The following is a 21,088-nucleotide window of genomic DNA, read 5'->3' on the forward strand; positions in this document are numbered from 1 at the left end:
CTGGGCACTCATTTATTTCTCCGAGATCACTGTACTTCACTGACTATGTCCAATGTTTTAGAAACTATGATTGCACACATTTTACCAGGTGTTTTAGCTGTTTCAGGTGAGGTGGAGGTTGGGGGTGAAATTTGGTTCTTGTTATTCCATATCGGCTGGAAGTGGAAATATACTGTTGTGATTATAGTTTTCCCCAGCACACTGAACTGGGCATTGCCAATAAAGGACAACACATTGAATATATCACTTAATGTCATTGAGCATATCATGCATTGTTATATCAACAAACTATTATTATGTATATTTGTCCTGTACTTTTTCCTCCCTGCTCATCCCCCAAAACCAGACAACAGTGATTGGTCCAAAAATAAAGTGGAGATGAAGAGAGGCAGAATAGAGAAGGTAACTACTTTCCTAACGTCTGATAGTATCTCTCTGAAGCCCTCAGTTGCTTGTTGAACAATCGAATGAATGCATGCAGGCTTACATGACTGCATGCATGCCTGAATGAATGACTATGACTGGATGAACGGTTTCTTTCCTACCCCACCAGCTCTCCACTGTGCAGACAAAACCAGATGACTGCTCCAGAGCTTCCTGCCTGGAAGGAACCTCTAGGTTCTGGGGGGCAGAATGCCTCCCCACACACTGTCCTCCTCTGCGTTGTGGATCATTTTCTCCCTCCTCAACTCCTTCCTCACTGCATTACTGCTTTTAGCTTGATGCTGAGCTGATGTCTCCTTTTTCTTTCAAACTTTTGGAAGTGGATTCTTTCTTTAATTTCTGCTCCCTAACCCTGGTGACTCCCCAGCTTTCAGAACGTAAGCACCACTTTCAATAGGTTGCAAATTTTTGAAGTATGAAAATGCTGCTGTATTTTTTCCATTTGCAAAAAGCATCCAACATTTTTCTTATTAATAGTCTGCACCCTGTTATTATCTAGGGGCCATTACTGGCTAGAAAAAGAGAATTTGGGAGAGCTATTTCATTTTTGAAATTAGTGACGCTAATTTCACTAAGAAATTAATGAACAGAATTGAACACTTTTATACGTCATTCCTGAGATGTGTCCAAAGACAACAGTAACAAATAAACAATCCATAGTTTTGAAATGTTTTCAAAGTAAGAGTTTTTATTCTGGATCCATGCTCACTTAGAGGTACCTACAACAGACTACAGACAAAAATAATTAAGGAGAGCTCTATTAAAACTTCCGGAAAACAATAAAATAGGGAATGTTCAGTCTTACAGATCTCAGACAAGTTCTTAGTTCTTAATTTCATTTCTAACATTAAGCATAAAATCTCTAATTCAGATGAGATAATCAATTTAAAACAAGACTGCAAGCTTGGCTTATAACTGCACAGACTTTCAGAAAATCTGAAAATCCTATGACAGTAATCTGTTAGATGAAACTTCTGGGTGCAGAGAGTCTACCAGAGGACTGAGGGCAGTTTTGTCAGGACAGGGAAAATACTAGGGTGATGAATGGTCAGGAAAAGCCGGAACCAATAAGCTCAAACAGGGAGGAGGTCCGGGTGGGAGATGACAGGGGAGTCCACCTTTTTTAGAAACAGGGAAGGCACAGGTAGAATCAAGGGTGGCCTTGTCTCAGCAGAGGAGCAACTGTCACAGTGTCAAGTGGCTGAGGTGTGGGCAGCCCTGGAGGAACGCTGGCTTTCTTAAACACGGTTGCCACTGGACTGTTTTAAGGTCTTCAGCCTTTTGCTGCTGTGGGTGGCTCTATGAGGGCAGAGCAGGAAGTGCTAGAGGTGGAAGTGTGGCGGCAATGTTGTGGCTGGCTGCCTCCTAGACCCCAGGCTGAGGACCTTCTCTGGGGAAGTGGATGTCAGCCCTACTTAAGGGTGTTAGAGTTTTTGCTTTACTGGGACCTAAACTGCCCTGGAAACTGGGGAGTGATCTCAAATGCTCTATTCTTGAGAGAGATTTCAGGGTGTTCTGAAAATAAACGATGTCACCCCCCTCCCACCTTGGGTTTGGGGTGTTTCTTGTGGTAGGATTCTTGGGACCTGATGCCACGAGAAGAGTCGTCTGAGTCCAATGACACCATCTCCTGGAGAGGCAGCCTCTTGGCGGGTTTCTTTTTCTTCCTTCTAGGGTTCTCCTGTCTCAGCTCTCGTAAATCCCTAGTGTCAACTTCTCTGAGTGCCCGTACGAGGAAAGTAGAGTTCCTTGTGTCCACATCCTCCCTAGAGAGAGACAGAAAGATCAGGGTTACCCTGGTCTTGATGGCTGCTGTGTCTACAGAGATGTCCAAGCCAGCCCCGTGGGCGTTACTCAGCTCTTTGTCTCTTATCCTTCTTCCCAAGGAATGGATCTCATGAGTCCTGTGGGCCCTGAAAGTTTGGGCTGGGCTTTATTCCACATAAGTCATTTCCACAGGCCTTTGATATGTGGGAGCCTCACATAGCATGGAGAATCTAACCATTTGGACTCTGTCCTGATCAAGTCAGTCAGTAAAGGAATAGCTCCTGACCAACAAGCCCCTTGGCGTGCTTCAGAATTGATCCCTGTCCAACCCAAGATGATAAGCTTGGCCACATCACAGTCCAGTTCATTCTTGATATACTGAACTGGAGCTTGTACAATAGAGACATTCTTTTACACCCTCAGGGTTCTCTAATTACTCTAAGTTGTACTATGGGAAAAATGTCCCCAAACTCTAAAAACAATACGACTTTTGTTTAAATTTAATTGACAAAACTTAGGTATGATTATGAAGTCATAGAGCTGGATTTACCATTTAGAAAATACAGTACACACAATGAAGTAATACTTGACAAGGGAGCCAAGAATACTCAATGGGGAAAAGATATTTTCAAAAAATGGTGCTGGGAAAATTGAATATCCACATGCTCAATCTTACACCACTCACAAAAATTAACTTGAAATGGAAATATTAGAACTGAAACCATAAAACTTTTAGAAGAAAACATAGGGAAAAAACTCCTTGACTTTGACTTTGGCAATGATTTTTTGGATATGACACAAAAAGCACAAGCAACAAAAGCAAAAATAAACAAATGGGACATCAAACCAAAAAGCTGCTGCATAGGAAATAATTAACAAAATGAAGAGGCAACCTATGGAATGGGAGAAAATATTTGCCAACCACATATTAGATAATGGATTAACGTTCAAAATACATAAGGAACTCATAAAACTCAACAGCAAAGAGACTAATAACCCAATTAAATAATCGGCAGAGGACCTGAATAGACATTTTTCCAAAGAAGACATGCAAATGACCAAGAAGTACATGAAAAGATGCTCAACATCACTAATCATCGGGGAACTGCAAATCAAAACCACAATGAGATATCACCTCACACCTGCCAGAACAGCTATTATCAAAAATACAAGAGACAACAAGTGTTGGCAAGGATGTGGAGAAAAGAGAACCCTTTTGCATCGCTGGTGGGAGTGTAAATTGGTACAGCCACTATGGAAAACAGTATGGAAATTCCTCAAAAAATCAAAAATAAAACTACTATATGATCCATCAATCCCACTTCTGAGTACATGTCCAAAGGAAATGAAATCACTATCGTGAAGAAATATCTGCACTCCCATGTCACTACAGCATTCTTCACAATAGCCACGAGAAGGAAACAATCTAAGTGTCTATCAATGGATGAATGGATAAAGAAAGTGTGATATCCATGTGATATACACACAACGGAATATTATCTAGCCAAAAAGGAAGGAAATCCTGTCATTTGTGACAAGATGGATGGACCTTGAGGGTATTATGCTAAGTGAAATAAGTCAGACAGAGACAGACAAATACTGTATGTCCTCACTTATATGTGGCATGTACGTCGCATTTTCATTTTTGTTACTAAGATTGTGAATCCATAAAGATGACTGGAAACCATTGCACCAAACTGTTAATGGTTGCCTCAGGGAAAAGAATTCCAGTGGAACTGTCACTTTCTCCACATTTGAAAAACTTTTTGCAACTGTCATAAATAATAAGGAGAAACAAAAATTTTTATTTTGAGGAAGAAGAATCAACATGGCAAGAAAGCAGTCTAGAAGGATATGTATCAAAATATAAATGGTGATTACTTTTGAAATATGGGACTAAGGATTGTTTTTATATCCTTTTTGCCTTTAATTTCTAAATTATATTAACTATTCATTGCTTTTGGAAGAAGAATAAAAAAATACATGGTCATAATTAGAATAAAAAGCAGACTGGGATTTTAATCAAGGAAAGGGCTTTACATCAAGTAAGCAGATGCTGCCCGGCCAAGTTTAAGCTATTCCTCAAGGAAATGTCCCCGTATGGGTGGGCGGGGGAAGGGTAGGTGTGAATCTGACAGGAAAGTTCTTATCCACCCACCCCAGGCACCCTCACTCCGCTTGGCCCAAAACCACTCTGAGGAACAGGGGAGGGTGGCCACGCTCCCGACTTCCAGCCAGTGGACATTCTCTACCAGCACGCTTGGAAAGGCCTTGCTCAATGGCTTTCTTTTTTTTTTAAAGGCATGCTGTTTTTGATGAAGATCATCAGCCCCGAGCTAATATCTATTGCCAGTCTTCCTCTTTCTTTTTTTCCCCTCAGAGCCCCAGCACACAGTTGTATATCCTAGCTGTAAGTCATTCTAGTTCTTCTGTGTGAGATGCTGCCACAGCATGGCTTGATGAGCAGTGTGTACGTCCGTGCCCAGGATCTGAACTGGCAAACCCTGGGTCGCTGAAGCAGAGCATGTGAACTTAATCACTCGGCTACTGCGCTGGCCCTTCAAGGCCTTCTTTTGCCCTATCTCATACTAAAACCAAGTTAAATTAAGTGCCCTATTAATTATTTGAGGCTACAAGTTTGTTCAAATAATATGACAAATAGGCCCAGACTATGTGTGTATGTGAGCACGGGGAGGAAGGTGCGGGAAGCCACTGTGACTTCACTGGCTCTTCAGAAGTAGCTGGTTCCACTTTGGAACCATGCTGAGCACGCACTCCCTGCTCTCCTTGGTTCAGAACCCACCTCATTTGCTTGATCAAGCATTGCCAGCTTGCCCATGTTCTCACTGGTTCCCTGAGGCCTCACTTTTATTCTGCCCTAAGTGTCTGCCAGCAAGCCATCTTAGAACATAAAGAATGGGAGGGCCTATGGGGTAGGCACCAGACAGATGTTTGATGAGGACCAAAAGGCCTCTGAGTTTTAAGAATGGAAGGGGCAGAAAATGGAGAGACTGATAAGATGGGGTATTGCCATCCAAATTGTTACCACTGGCCCTCAGAGTGAACGAATCTCTGTGACTCTGTGTTCTCTCATCCCTGGCCCTAGGGCACCACAGCATGCTTTCTGAAAATAGGCAATGGCATTTGTCCCCCTGAATAATATAGGACACTCACAGACAGGGTTTATGGCTGAACTGCTTGTTTTTCAGCGTTTTGCTCCAGCCGAGGAAATGGGGCTCCCAATCTGACCAGAGGGTCGAGGGAGCTAATGACATACAGAGGCTTAACGCTTTCAGATGCACAGCTCCTTCCAAGGGCAAAATAGTCAGTAGGGACTGGGCGAGATTATGGGAAGTGATTCATCTCATGTAATGCCAGAGGCAGCACTGAATCTTGAGGTTTCAATCAATGGCTTAATATCAGTGCTTCAGGAAGACAATGCGAAGCCACCACGCGGAGTAAAGGCAGGAGTGTTAAATAATATGGGAAGTATAATTTCCTTTGGGACATACTCTAATCCAAATGGCTTGATGGAAAATTACTCAACTGCTCAAAGAGAGAGGGTGAGAGGCTAATATTTTGTGTAATAGGAACTGGCAGGTGACCCCAGACCCAGACAAACCGCATCTGAACCCTGGGAGCAGGGTCTGCCCTCCTGTAGACTCACCCACAGGCACGTCCCCAAGACCACACGATTACAAGCACACATCAAGGGCAGAACACTCCTTGCCTTCAGGATCTCAGTGCCCAACAACCTCCTTCAGGTGCCCAGTGATTTTTCTGGAGCACAGAGAAAATGATTAGTCCTATCTGGCTTTCCTGATCACATTTAGAATGTTGCTAAGTTTTTCAAGAAATCAAACTCCTTCTAAAGTGAATCTTCTTAAGGAGGAGCCTCAGAGGTAATTTTTCTGAGCTTTTCTCTTGACAGAAGGGCCTGTCAAGAACAGAGGATAGGGGCCAGCCTGGTGGCGCAGTGGTTAAGTGCGCATGTTCCGCTTCAGCGGCTTGTGGTTCGCTGGTTCGGATCCCGGGCGCAGACATGGCATCGCTTGGCAAGCCATGCTGTGGTGGATGTCCCGCATATAAAGAGGAGGAAGATGGGCATGGATGTTAGCTCAGGGCCAGTCTTCCTCAGCAAAAAGAGGAAGATTGGCAGCAGATGTTAGCTCAGGGCTAATCTTCCTCAAAAAAAAAAAGAAAAAGAAAAAGAATAGAGGATAGATTCCAGTTCTACTGGTAGAGATGTCCAGCCAGTTATACACAGCACCAGGTGTGTGGATTCAGATCAAGGCTGCCAGAGGTGCCCTAGCTGGAGGAGCACATGGTCCCCAGGCTGTGGGTGGTTGAGTAATGCCTGGTAGAGGCACTTCCCTTCACTGGAGGAAACCAGAAGCCAGAGCATCAAACCCACCAGGCGAGCTTCCCACATGCATGCCACAGCCTTCTGATGTGAACAGGACCCCAGGGGAGGTAGTCAGGGAAGAAGTCGGGCTGTGCCTCCCCTGCCTGGCCAGGAGGGAGGATGCCAAATGGGGGGAAATTCCTTCTGGTCTGCTTGATCTTGGAGTTATTGAGAAGATCACATGGGAGAAATCACATGTGTGTTCTCTAAATGGAGAAAGTTATAGACAGGTTAGAGAAGATTTTCGCTCAGAACAGACATCTCTGATGCCATGAAATGTTAAAAAAAACACCTCAGGGACACCACCAGAATTAACGTAAGGCAAGAGCAATCATTTCCCTCTGTCAAAGACACTCTTAGACGACATACCTCTCTCCCAGCTGTGCTGTCAGAGAACGCAGTTGCCATGAAGCAAAGGAAAGAGAAAATCAGTAACAGCCTCACTCGATTTCACATTGCAAACACGGTGATACCAAAATTCTGTCCTTTAAGCACTAGTTATTTGCAATTTAGCAAAATGGATAACATATTTTGCAAACTGACCTTATTAAAAGTCTTCAAGAATCATTTAGGTGTCAAATTTTGAGTTGAAAATGAAAATTTGCATCAGCTGTGTCCATATTCAATCGTTTTGAATGCTTCACCCTCCAAATACTTTCCTTCTTGCCTTTACTGTGCACTACCCTCAGTTAGGAACCAGAAGAAGGGCCTGAAGAAGATACTCTCAGTCACCCCAAACTGAAGGCCCCAAGAAGGAAGAAAAAGAGGGGAGCCAAGGATGGGGAGCTGGATTTCGGGTGCCCCGGGCCACCCTGCTCTTTGGGGCCATGTACCCCTTGTCTTACCAACTTCAAGTGGATGGTTGTAGTGGATTCAATATTTTTAAATTAAATTTAGTCAAATATGTCCTGTTGGCATTGCAACTTATAGGTCATTTGTTTAATTAGCCCATGAAGAAAGCACCGGGATTTTTTTTTTGTTTGAAACGGTCTTATTTGGTGTAACGGTGTGAAGACTTCCTAAAGAACAATGGAAAAGAGATGGCACGTTTATAAAGTAAGTGAGAAAGAGCTCCTGATGAGAAAGGACCTGCCACAGGGAAATCCCAGTGTAGACACAAAGTAAGCCCTACCCCTTTATTTTGTGTGCTCACTTCCGCCAGCCCTGATTACAGAAACAGAGAGAGATTAAGCTTAAACTTAGCGGGGATGTGGCCTCTGCTTAGGAGAATTAAATGCAGTCTCTTGCTAGCAGACAGGCAGCTGGAGAAAAGAACAGTAGAAATTATGGTGGGGAGACTAGGGAGTCAGGGAACGCTTCTGCTGTGGAAAGCCCTAGAAGCTAGGGTAGAAAATTAGCAGCTAAGGGCTTTAAATAAGGCCCGCAGTAGGACTAAGATAGAAAACAATTAAAGGCTTTTCTCAACGTAGAAAGAATTGAATTTTAATTTTGAAATAGTGATTGACAATGTTGAGTTTAGTGAAAATGGTCAAGACCTAGCCATATCTATTCATAGTCCTTTATAAAGTACTGTAATTTGGATATCATATTGTTTGAGTAGAATTTTGAGATTAACAGAAAATGTGCTATTACTTTAAATGAAATATTAAACTCATCTAGAAAAGGAATAAAGGATTGTAGTATATATTTTCAGTACTCATACCTAAGGAAAGATTCGCTATGGAACTACGTACACCTCAAGGAGTATTGGTGGGCACCCACCAGCATTTGCTCATTGCTTCACTCTTCAAATAGTCATTGGGCACATCCTGTGAGCTGAACCCCGGCAACCAGGATTCAGAAGTGATAGAATCTGGCCCCTGCTTTCAAGGACTTATGCCTAACAGGAGTGATGGCCATGAAAGCACATGGCTCAACACAAAGGAAAATTCTTGTAGTGAGGGCCGGCCCAATGGCTTAAGTTTGCACGCTGTGCTTCGGTGGCCTGGGGTTTGCAGGTTCAGATCCCGGGTATGGACCTTCACATTGCTCATCAAGCCAGGCTGTGGCAGCATCCCATATACAAAATAGAGGAAGACAGGCACCAATGTTAGCTCAGGGCTAATCTTCCTCACCAAAAACAAACAAACAAACAAATAAATAAATAAATTCATTCCCGTAATGAAAACCTCTACACAGTGAAGTGGAATCACCTCACTGCATAGGAGGCTGGAGTCCTGGCACGTCGCATAGTGGTGGTGATGCCTGAGTTCAGTGGTGGAGTTCCCCAGGAGGCCATGGGCAAAGAGGAGCATTCCAGGGAGGGAATACTTAGCCTGTGCAAAGGCACAGAGCCTTGAAAAAGCATGGTGAGGGGAAAAAGCAACAAGTAGTTTAGCATGGTTAGTGTTGACTGGAGGGTGGCTAGGGAGAAGTGAGGCCAGGAAGGCAGGCCTGGGTTCGACTGACAAGAGGCTAAGCTAGGATAAGAAGGGGCATGGACACAAAAAAGACAAATTTGTGTCACTTGCGACAACGTGGATGGACCTTGAGGGTATGATGCTAAGCGAAATAAGCCAAACAGAGAAAGACAAACACCGTGTGATTTCACTCATGTGGAAGATAAACACATGGACAAAGAGAACAGATTAGTGGTTACCAGAGGGGAAGGGCCTCGGGGGAGGGTGAAAGGGGTAAAGGGGCACAAGTGTACGGTGATGGATAAAAACTAGACTATTGCTGGTGAACATGATGCAGTCTGCACAGAAACTGATATATAAAAATGTACATCTGAAATTTGCACAATGTGATAAGCCAATATGACTTTAATAAAATAATTTTTGAAAAACAGAAGGGGCGTGGGGGGAGGTTCTGAACGATTTTTATTTTTATTTATTTATTTATTTTTGCTGAGGAATATTTACCCTGAGCTAACACCTGCTGCCAATCTTCCTCTTTTTTTGTATGTGAGCTGCCCCCACAGCATGGCCACTGACAGGCAAGTGGTACAGGTCCACGCCTGGGAACCAAACCTGGGCCACCGCAGCAGAGTGTGCTGAACTTAACCACTAGGCCACTGGGGCTGGCCCTGGAGGGTTTTTAGGTGGGCAAGGGGCAAGAGCAGATTCGCATGTTAGGAAGATTCCTCTGGTCATCCCTTATGGGAGACGGCTGGGACCGAGGCAGGAGGAGGCCGGAGGCAGAGCCCTCAGGGAACGAGAGCACCTGAACTAAGGCAGCACCAGTCCAGCAGAGCTGGGAAATATTTTCGAGTTAGGATCAATATAACTTGGAGACCAGTGGGGTGGGGTGAGTGAAGGACCAGGAGAAGCCAAAGATGACTACCAGGTTTCTGCTTGGACAGCTCTGTGACTGGTGGGTACAACAGTGAACCGAGACGGGGAAGGTGGAGACGGGAGCAGGTTTGTGGAGAGCTACGATTTCAGTTTTAGATGTGCTGGGTTTGAGGTTCTGTACACTCAGGGGGATGGCCGGAAAGAATATGATTCCCACCAGGTGCTGAGCACCCACTTTATTTATGCCACGCACGGCGTGACCATGTCCAATCCCCACACCACTCTGATCTTACTTACCCTGAGGAACAAGCTCAGAGATGATAAACAGCCTGCCCAGGGTCACAGAACTAAGTGAGGGTGGGGCTGGGATCGAACACGAGTCTTCATTTCCAAGGCTCTTTCCACCGCGGTTATCAGCCATGGCTGCACATCATAGCCACCTGGGCAGCTTTTAGGATAACCCATCCCAGGTCCCACTCTCGGAGACTACGATTCTGAGCAAGAGCACAGAAGCAGTCTTGGTTGGAGATGGAGATATGAGGTCCTTAGTGTAAGTGGAGTTATGGAAACAACGGGTGGGGCGAAATCAGGCAGGAGGAAATCCAGAGAGAAGAGGAGCCACAACAAGCCTCAAGAGGAAGGGTTTAGAGGAAGGAGTGGTGCACCGTCAAATAGGACTGAAAGAGCAAGCATAGTCACTGGGGTGGGTGGAGTTCATTGGTGTGAGCGTGTGAGAGGTCCCGAGAGGCCCCTTGGAGATAGTTTCTTCAGAGGGGTCAGGGAAAGCTCATATCCAAGGCTCAGGGAGTCAGAAGGAGGGAAGAGAGTGGAGACATCAGGCCTGCAGACTGCACATGGGGCTGGGCAGTGAAGGGAAAGGAGGGTGGTGGGTCACACTGCAGAACCAAGAGAGGTCTATTTAGGTAAGATTCTGTGTGTGTGTGCACACTTGCATGCACGTGTGTAAACAGAGGAGGCGAACTTGGGTTTTTGCTGAGGAAAATGAATCAACGGAAAGGAGTGAAGGAGAAAGGAGAGAAGAATCCAGGGACAACTGACAAGGCAAGGACCGGGGCTGTGGGGACAGGCCCCCAGATCCTGAGGGCCTTGGATGAGAGGAAGAACTTCAACAAAAAGATGCAGGTTTCCACAAGCCCAGAGGTGGGGACAGGAAGCGGAGGAGAGAATGTCTGATGGTTTCTGTTTATGAAGCTCAAGGTGAGGCCATTGGGAGAATGACGGTTGACACTCAAATATGACCCACAAACCCCAAGTGAAATTAATGAGGGTTTCCTGGATCCCTTTCCCCAACCCATCTTCACCTCCAAGGTCATGGCTCTCACTCCAACCTTGATGCCCCTTGTTGGGCCCATGGACTTGGTTTTCGCCTGCTTTCTAGGACAGTTTTTTCTTATTGACTTTGCTTTAATCCACCTTTCCAGCTTTTAGCAATCCTACCGCCTCACATGAAAATGTGTTCGCTTCACTGTAGCCCCTGGAAACTACCACCCACCCCCCAACCCTCACCCGGGCACGGGCAAGCCGGGGCCAGCAGCTTACTCTTACCGCCAAGGGGAGAGGCAGACGGGGGATTGGTCCCAGTCGCAACTTACTCTAACCTTCGCTTTATATAGGACTTCATTAGAAGGCCTTGAATCCTTACAAATAAAAGGGGAATAATTCCTTCAGATTCATGACAGGATTGAATGCTTTTCTGAAAGTTCAGCGAAATCATGTTGGATTTGAAATTAGAACCAGACAGGCAAATGACCAGCAGCTAAAAGGTGTGACATTGAAGGAATAATGATCACAGAATGACATTTTAAGTAGGAAGTCCTCCACCTCTGCTTTTCTCCCCAAGTATTTTGGAGATCATGGATAAAAACTCAGAAACAAATGAAAAGTGCAGAGATATCAATAAAATTCAGGGAGTAAGAAGTTGGGTCCACTTACATTTTTGAGTCCTGCATTGGGAGTGACTTTATATGAGAGCAAGAGAGAACATACTTGTTCTGGCTGATCTTAATAAGTGCACTCCGCAGGCAGAATTCCTGTAATAACACCAAAAGGGTTCACTCAATTTAAATCCCAAATATCCACAATTCAGATGTAATTTTATTCCAGCTCAACCCATTACAGTAGCTACGAGCCATTATCCCATTCAGGGTGCTACTGAAGAGTGCAGTCTAAATGCAGAGTCTAGCTTGATAATCATATGCTGAATAACAGTCATCGTTGACTCCTGTTATTTCTCCATATGCTGGATCATTTGCCAAGTCCACTCACATAGGACACACGTGTGCACGTGCACACCTCCATGCTTTCATATAACCACCTTGGTCCCTATCTTTATTTCAGCCTTGGCCATCTCTTTCCTGGACTTAAAAACTATTGCCACATGGGTCTCCCAGAATTCCTATCAGAACTGTCTTTAGCGTCCATCTCTCAGACCATGCCATCTAGTTGCCAGAGCCCCACTGCCCTGTGGGTACGTTCAAGGTCCTTCTTGGGCTCTGAGGCTCTTCCTCAGGCATCCAAGGTCACCTGCTTCACGTCTCCCCACCCTGTGGGGCTCAGGGACATCTCTTCAAACGTCCCTTGATTGGCTCTCTCCTCTCTTGCCTAGTAGCTATCCCCAGAGCAGGGCCACATGTCAGAAATGCTTCCCCACCTGCCGCCCTTCCAGACTGCTTCTTCACTCTCATCTAAACAGCTCCAGGAACATCCATTTTCTCTCCGGGGCCTTTCATGATGAGAAGGCACTTCTTGATCCCTCTCGCTCTGTCGGATTGGGTACAGTGCTCCTGGGGCCCGTTGGCTCTGACGTCATTACTCTTTGCCCTTAATTCTAAAACTCATTTACCATGACCCCTCCCTGATGGATATACGTCACGCTACAGTCAAGACCTGACTGGATATTTTTATTCTGTGCACTGGGCAGTCGGCACAGACGTTTAGCGTGCAGGCCATGGAGCCAGACTGTCTGGGTTCAAACCTCTGCTCTGCGGCTGACCCTGTATGACGTAACCTCTCGGCTTCAGGTTCTGGTCTGAAGATGCAGATAATAACAGTACCTCCCTCACAGTGTTCTGAGCCTTCAATCGTTCACTATGTGTGATCGGATTAGTACTTGTGGCACAAAGGAAGGGCTTAATAAGGTTAGCCACTCTTATTTTGCTTGCTAGTCTCTTTTCTAGGCATATGAAGTAGTCCGTGAAGACAACATTATTTCCATTAGAAACATCATTTATTCAAGTAATTGAAGAGCAACTGGGAGAATCTTCTCTTTATCAGGGGCTGTGCTGGGGGTGCAGAGATGCACAGGCCGTAGTCCCCGTCTTTCAGGAGCTGAGACATTGGTGAGGAAGCCAGTGTGAGTGGAGGGCAGGACAGTGGGCGAGGGAACCCTGAGCGTGACAGGTGTTCTCATGGGAAGAAGACAGGGAGGGCAGTCCAGGAAGAGTTAAAGCCCACGGCCTTGGAAAAGCCCACTGTGTTCAGGAAGCATCGAGCTTTCCACGGGGCTGGAAACTAAGCTCACGGGGCAGGCTGGGGCTGGGCTGGGGCCACGCTGGGCTTTTCAATGAGGCTGATAAGTGTGTGTATGGGGGACATCAGGCAGGCAAGGGACATTATCAGATTTGTAAACTGATAAAGATTTTTTCCTACAACTTTTAGGAAAAATACACAGGGAGGACCAGCAGTCACAGCAGAGAGGGCGGAGTGGTGCTGTAAGAACCTGGGAGGCCACTGAAGAAGCGGAGGGAGCCCCGGCCGTCAGATGTGGAATGACAGCCCACAGTCCACCTGACAGAGGGGTGAGGAGGCCACGGCGATCCTAGTAAGGGCCGATTTTGTGCCACAGAGAGGGCAGAATCCAAACCACAGGGAGTGGACGTGCAGGTGGAATAGATCCAGCCAGGAAAACCTCTCTTCCAAGACCGCTGGCAGCGCCAGGAAGAGCTGGGCAGTGCCCACAAGACAGGCGGGCGTAAAAGCAGCCACTTTCTGCCTAGCAAGGACGTCCTTTTCTAAATGAAAGTCTACTTACTCTCCGATTGTTACACTTCAAAACCGTGTAGAACTTGTCTTCGGCCACATTCTGATTCGGAAGTGCTATGACAATGGCAGGGACGTAGAAGTCGAAGCCGTTGGGGACCACAATTTTGGCAAACACATAATCTCCAACCTGTAGACGAGAACACATTTCACAGCCAATATTTTGCTTATAGATCTTACAGACAATATTAACATAAGCTTGTTTATAAGATGATTAGCAAATATTGATGCTAAAATTCAAATACCTATCTTTTCTCAGTTGGAAAAAGTCCACAGTTCCAAAATTCTCTGGGCTCACTGGGCCACAGCTGGAATTTTGTGACCAGTTTGGGGAAGCTCCCGTCTAGCAGGACTTCTTCACCTGACAAGGGGCCTGGGGACAGCCAGCAAGATGGCGAGGGGTCTGGAAACGGTACCCTACAGAGACTGGTGGAAGGAGCCTGGAGTGCTTCACATGAAGACCGAGGAGAGATGTGAACAGTGCCCCCGCACATCCGAGGGCTGTCACGGACAAGGAGAGGAGCAGGTTTGTTTGATGTTGCTCCAAAGCACACACCTGACATCCCAGGTAAAGGTCATAAAGAGAGAACTTCCAGCAGGGAGAAAACCTTGTGAAGGGGTGTACAGAGGCCGCTGGGCACTTGCCAGATGCAGAGGACTGATTGTCGGGGGAACAGTACACTGATGTGCGCTCTGGGTCTGGCCGGGGGAGGCTGGACCAGACAACCAAAGTGGAATCCTGTGACTGCTCCCCGGGCACTTCTCCTGCCTCCCACTATCCAAGAAACAGCAGCGGTGGAGCTCTGCGGGGCTCTCTCTCCACTCTCTGGCCTTGGTGCCAGGATGAGGGTAGTGGCAGGAGGATGGGCCTGACATAGCACAGCTTTTATGAATTTATAAGCAGGTGAGAACACATCCACCCAGCTCACCTGTGGAATTCATGTTCAGGGGTGACTGGATCATGGTATCAGGGTCTGGCATCAATTGACTACAATGTCAAGGAAAGCACTACCTCTGTCCTTGTTATGAAATCCATTTTTTTTCCCTGAGGAAGATTGGCCCTGAGCTGACATCTGTTGCCAATCTTCCTCTTTTTGCTTGAGGAAGATTGTTGCTGAGCTAACATCTGTGCTAATCTTCCTCTATTTTATGTGGGATGCCGCCACAGTGTGGCTTGATGAGCAGTGTGTCTGGGATCCGAACCTGTGAACCCTGGGTTGCTGAAGTGGAGCATGTGAACTTAACCACTACGCCACTGGGCTGGCCTCCTACCTCTATTTTTTTTCTTTTTTTATGTGAGTCACTGCCATAGCATGGCCAGTGACAAGTGGTGTAGGTCCATGCCCAGGAACTGAACCTGGGCTGCCAAAGTGGAGCACACCAAACTTAACCACCAGGCAACCGGGACTGGCTCTGAAATCCATTTTAATATAGTGTTTTGCAGTGAAAATTTCAAGAGCACCAGCAGTTACAGCAACTCCCTTCTCCGACACTCAATCGTCTGTAAAGTGACAATGGCCTCAAGATGCAATGCAAGCATGTCTGTGCTCTTGTGAGCTACTTAACAGGACATTAGCAGATCAGGGTCACGAGCAAAGAAATCACCAGGCAAGGGGGTCACAGGAACAGGTGCCACTGCTCTTCCTGCCCAAATTTAAGCTCCCTGTGTGGCCCAACCAGATGCTCAGCAAAGGGCAAAACCGTGGCTGCGCCACTTCCTGTTATCCACAACTCTGGGAATGAGGAAAAGGGCCCCGGGAACAGATCGCTGGAGAGGTACCTGGAGTAGCGGGCAGGGCATGGCGCCCCCGACAGGTGTGATGAACGAAGTGGGCACAATCTTGGTGTCCCCATATGTGAAGCCCACCAGTGCCTGGGTGGGGCTCACGCACTTCTTCACAACCCCTGGAAGGAACCAAATTTCAAATCAAAAGTAAATAATACCTATTCCCTTTGGCTTGCCCCATCCTGTTGGCTTCGCTAAGTTGTACATTTTGCCTGTTTAATTCAGTGCGCCCCTGATTTCTCCCCCAGATAGCGTTGGATACGGTGTGATGCATACTGTGCTTGACCAACCCAAAGTGGTGGAGCACAGTGCTCTGGTTGGGAGCACCTGCTGGGCTGGGAAGCCCAGAGAAGGTGCAGACGCTTGTTCATCCAGCATCACCAGCAACCGTCCTGAGAGGACATCGTTCCTAGAAACAAATTTCCTCTCCTTGGACGCTTCCTACCTGCTGATTTCCTTCCTTATTTATTTTAGCCATATTTCCTTCTATAATACTTAGAGATAGATAATTGTAGTTATTAAATTGTGAAAGAGAAAAGGAAATATGAACTACCATCCTCAGCTTTTCATCTAATAAATGATAAGGTAACTAGGCTGAACACACTCCATGGCTTCCTTAAAATGTACAGCCAAAACAGGAAAAAAGAAAAAAGAAGCAAGAAGTTTCCTTTTAGTTATACTCAAAGAGAGGATTATAACAGGAAAAGAAAATACGTGTGTTAAGGTTCATGCATTTTGTCACGCATCCTAGTTGAAGTTTACCTTCCCATTAAGGAGGGATTACAAACATTAAGGGGAAGTTTTGTTTTTTTTTTAAGATTGGCATCTGAGCTAACAACTGTTGCCAATCCTTTTTTTTTTTTTTCTGCTTTTTCTCCCCAAATTCCCCCAGTACATAGATGTATATTTTAGTTGTGGGTCCTTCTAGTTATGGCATGTGGGATGCCGCCTCAGCATGGCCTGATGAGCAGTGCCATGTCTGTACCCAGGATCCGAACCGGTGAAACCCTGGGCCGCCAAAGCGGAGCGCGCAAACTTAAGCACTTGGTCTCGGGGCCGGCCCCGAAGGGGAAGTTTTGACATGGACCTTCCCTGGCCAGTAGCAGCTGCACTTGTTCTCTGCCCTCGGCCCCAGAGAGGTGAGGCCGTGTCTCCTGGCTCTCAAAGGTCTCTGGGAACCATTTCAGGGGCCTGGGCTCTGGAGCTGGGACCAGCATGCAGAAGCCCCTCCAGTGCTTTTGATCTTTCTCCTGGTGGAGGCTTGGTGATCCCAGGCATCTTCCTGGGTTAGAGTCAGGCTCCCCACCTTTGCCAGAGGGCTGTCTCATCCTCAGGCTGGGGAAAAGGGGATGCACCCCTTTTGAGACCCTCAGCAAAAACGTGGCCTATGCTCGGTGGTCAGAGGAGTCTAGAAATAGTCTAAGCACACAAGGCAGGTCAGTTCATCTGGTGAAAGATGCAGGAATAGTTCTCAACTTTTGCTCCAAACAGGAATTTCTTGGGCCGGAGAATGGATTTTTCACCTCTGGCTGTAAGAACCTTCCTATATTTACAGCCCAGCTTAAATTCCAGCTCCTGAACAAGGCGTTAGCTTTGCTCCACCAGAAGCATGCCCTCCACCTGCCCCACTCCACCGTGTCACCCTACACGTCTGTTCATCACATTCTCCTCTTCCTTTAGTCTCAGAGGGTTCCTCTCTAGCCCCTTGTGCTGGTTTTTGCCTTTCTGAATTGCTTATTAAAGTTTTTAAATTCCAAGCAGCGCCCTCTACCCCCAGGAGAGGACGGGAGTTGTTTATGTCTCCTAAGAGGAGCTCTCACATGGGTGATAGAAAAACTCTTGACGTGTAATTAACGCTTTCCAATTTACAAAATATTGTATATTAGCATATGTAATAATCTAATGGGCATTTAAAGTGTTTCAAATCCCATTTGGAAAGATGAGGAAACTGAGGCTCAGTGATTCCAGTTACAGGGCTCATGGAGACAAGATGCAGACTTCAAAGAAATGAAAACTCAGGATTTTCTGACCCTAAATCATCACCCTTGAGAAAGTATCACATTTCCCGGCCCCCTCCCTGCCCCGCCTTCGCCTTCCATTGTAAGTTGTTCCTTTGGCACAAGGCAGAAACCTTGCAACCTGGATTTACATCACTGTGAATGTCCTAAAGTAAAATGCTCCTTCTTACTGAACAACAGGAAGGATGACCCAATTCCCACAAATAATGATTTAAAATAAGGTTCTGAAATGTGTCTTCCTCCCTGCCTTTCAGCATCCTGAGAAGCCAGGCTGTCAGCTTGTCACTTCCATTCTGAACAGTGCAGTCATTCCTCAACTGGATAATCCACTCGGACCCGTGGAAGAGAGTTAGCCACATGGAAATCCCTGCCGCGGTTCCCAAGGATGGCAGCAACCACCGGACCAGCTCTGCTCCTGTGTAGACCTGGCCTTAAGCCACGGACGCTCTGATCCAATTACTCTGAAGCACCTTCTGCTGAGGTTCGTCTTAAAGCCAGCTATTTTCCATGAAAAATGTTTAGGAGGCTTGGGACAAAAGTTATCAGAAAAGGAGTCACCAATGAGTATCATGCCTGTGCTCCACAAAACTCTTTCACCTTCTTTTTTGCAAGGGAGAAAACAGTAAGGCATCGTGACCAGGTGATCTGAATTAACGTCACTAATGAGGGCACACGGACATTAGGTGCCTCTGGATGAGATGCCCTGAGCGGGATGTGACATCATTGTCATCACGTAGGTAGCATTCTTTCCAGGTATGCATAACCTGAATCCAATCTAAACCAAATTGAGGAATATGCTATAAAATAATTGGCTTTACTTTTAAATAATGTCAGTATCATGAAAGATGATAGAAAAGGCTGGAGAATGATTCTAGATTAAAGAAGACTAAAGAGACGCTAAGCAAATGCAATATATGATTCTAGGTTGGAGCCTGTACCGGGGGAAAAAATGCTACAAAAGCCATTATTGGGACAATTAATAGGATTGAAATGTACAGATAAAAAGTAGTATGATAATGTTAAATTTCCTGAATTTTATAACTTTATGCTGGTTACATTAAGAGAATACCCTTGTTCTTGAGAAATACACACTGATGGTTAAAGGGGCATGATGATATTACCTAATCTCAAATAGTTCAGAAAAAATAATGTGTGTGTGTGTGTGAAGGTCAGTAGGGAGACAGAATAAAATAAAGTAATAAATGTGACAAAATGTTAAAAATTGGCAAATCTGTGAAAAGAGTATACAGGAGTTCTCTATTATTCTTGAAACTTTTCTAAGTTTGAAATTATTTTTTATAAAAAATAACTCTATGAAGGTAAAGTGGAGTTGAAATTCCCAACTGAGGAAAAGACCCATTGACTTTGGGGGGGGGGGGCACAAACTCAGTAGATCCAGTAATCCACGTGCTGTCATTTAATTTGGCTGAATCAATATTTACTAACTAGCCACCAATCAAAATGACTGATTATATGACTAAATTCAAATGTTTATTTCCTCTAAACTGACTTTTTTGAGTTTAATCACAGCTACAAGTTTGAAATTCCTGAATAGGCAGATCCCATGCGGCTCTTAGGAGGGTGTGCTCTCTGCCTCTAGTTGCATATTTTTTAAAAACCAGGGCAATAATCGCTGGTGACACGGCCGCAGGTGTCGCATGTGGCTGTGCTGTTACCCGTGTCTCCTCCACTCCCCCTGCAGCAGGTCTTCCCATTTTCTCCTCACACAGGAATGGTGCTGGGGAAAAGGTCAAGCCGTCCTACTTTTCTCTGAGACCCTGACCAGTAAACTGATCCCAAGCCCTAATCCAGCCATTTGGAATCCAGTCCTTTCCAGCATTCCCATTCAACTGTCAAATTGGCCTGGGACCCCTCTCCAAGGCTCCCATTCAGCAAATCAAGTAGAGGTGGTCTTCTATCATCACCTCCCAGCAAATCTGAGCCCCAAAGATTTGGCAGGTTCTCAGGAGCTCTCTTGCAAAGAAGAGCTTCATGCCTTCATGAGCATCTCAGAAGCCCAGATCCATATTTACTCTCATCCAGTCAACTCCAAAGCACATTTACCAAATTTCCAGTAAAATGTCCCAGTTGCCAGTTCTACACATAAGCCTGCTGGAAACCAAAACTCTTCCTGAAGCATTTTTCCCACTTAAAAAGAAGATTTAATTAAATTTAATTAATAACGAATTTTTCTAACTGGTGATTGATAGATAATGCCTACTACGGAAGACCAGCTTATTTCTGCAGTCTGATCTTTTTGCTTGACAGACCATCCTCAGGATTCTTTCTCTAAGCTCTCTTTTCCCTACAAGCCTTTATCATGATTTCAATGTCTACTTTTGTGTTGATGTGTCAAAATTCCCATCTCCAAACAGATTGCCTCCCCAGACTCTAGACCCTTATCTTTGCTTCTCTGACAACTTCAGTTGTCTCATGGTGCCCCCTGCAATTCATCGTGTCCCAGACATACCTCATTATCTTCCTGTCCACACCACTATCTCCTGTAGGTATGTCTATTTACCTTATGACACAAGCCAGTTACCTGAGCGACATCCTAACCCACTCTGTGTACACTCTTTACACAGCAATGGGAAGGATCTTTTCAAAACCTCAAGTGCGATTGTGTTTCTCCCTGCTTGAAATGTGGTTCTCCAATAAAGTCCATCCTATTTAACACGACCCTTTATGAACTACCCCATACTTACTCCTCTGAAGAGCTTTATTATTTTCTTCCTTTCCTTTGCATTCTAGGTTCCAGCCATAATCTATTTTATTTCTCCAGACATAAAATGTTTTTCTTCACCTCTAGATCTTCACACATACATATTATTTTCACTATCTGTGAAGCTCTCAGTGAACTTCAGCTGGCTGATTCCTTCAGGATCACATGTCCCAGGAAAATCTTGGGCAAACCTCTCGGGTCCAGCCACAGTAGCCTCTTCCTCCAATATGCCATGAGAATTCCAGCCTCAGGACTTTGTACTGCCATTCCCTCTGCTTAGAACTCTCTTCCCCCAGATAATCTCATGGTTTACCTCTCCTCCTTTAAATCATTACTTAGATGTGACTTTCTCTGGAAGCTCTTCATTGACCGCCATATTGCAACCTTCACATTGACACTCTCAACCTTCTTTCATGGCTTGATCCTCCTTCATAGCACTGTATCTGACACACTGCATATTTTATTTATTTGGTTGCTCGTCTGTCTCCCTCACGAGCATGTAAGCTCCATGAAGACAAGCATTTCCATCTGTTTGCTCACTACACTAGACCAGTGTGTGGTTCAATATTTAGGAATATTACATACACGAAACATAGCAGATGTGTAGTAAAAATGGTTCACTGAACAAATGAGAGATTAAAATAAATACAT

General features: G+C 45.5%; 1 protein-coding gene across 1 annotated transcript in view; it reads right to left on the reverse strand.

Moving 5' to 3' along the window:
• Nucleotides 1-1,611: 1,611 nt before the first annotated feature.
• VWA3B (von Willebrand factor A domain containing 3B) overlaps nucleotides 1,612-21,088 on the reverse strand; it is a 190,129-nt gene continuing 170,652 nt past the window's right edge. Inside the window, exons 24-29 of the mRNA XM_070512783.1 lie at nucleotides 15,692-15,816; nucleotides 13,904-14,041; nucleotides 11,806-11,903; nucleotides 1,980-2,210; nucleotides 1,882-1,909; nucleotides 1,612-1,809 (exon numbers count right to left, since the gene is read on the reverse strand). Of these exons, the coding sequence (XP_070368884.1) occupies nucleotides 1,744-1,809; nucleotides 1,882-1,909; nucleotides 1,980-2,210; nucleotides 11,806-11,903; nucleotides 13,904-14,041; nucleotides 15,692-15,816 (686 nt within the window). The 3' untranslated portion in view covers nucleotides 1,612-1,743. The remainder of the gene's footprint in view (nucleotides 1,810-1,881; nucleotides 1,910-1,979; nucleotides 2,211-11,805; nucleotides 11,904-13,903; nucleotides 14,042-15,691; nucleotides 15,817-21,088) is intronic.

This window comes from Equus asinus, chromosome 6, assembly GCF_041296235.1.
Source record: "Equus asinus isolate D_3611 breed Donkey chromosome 6, EquAss-T2T_v2, whole genome shotgun sequence".
In the NCBI taxonomy this organism is placed as follows: Eukaryota; Metazoa; Chordata; class Mammalia; order Perissodactyla; family Equidae; genus Equus; species Equus asinus.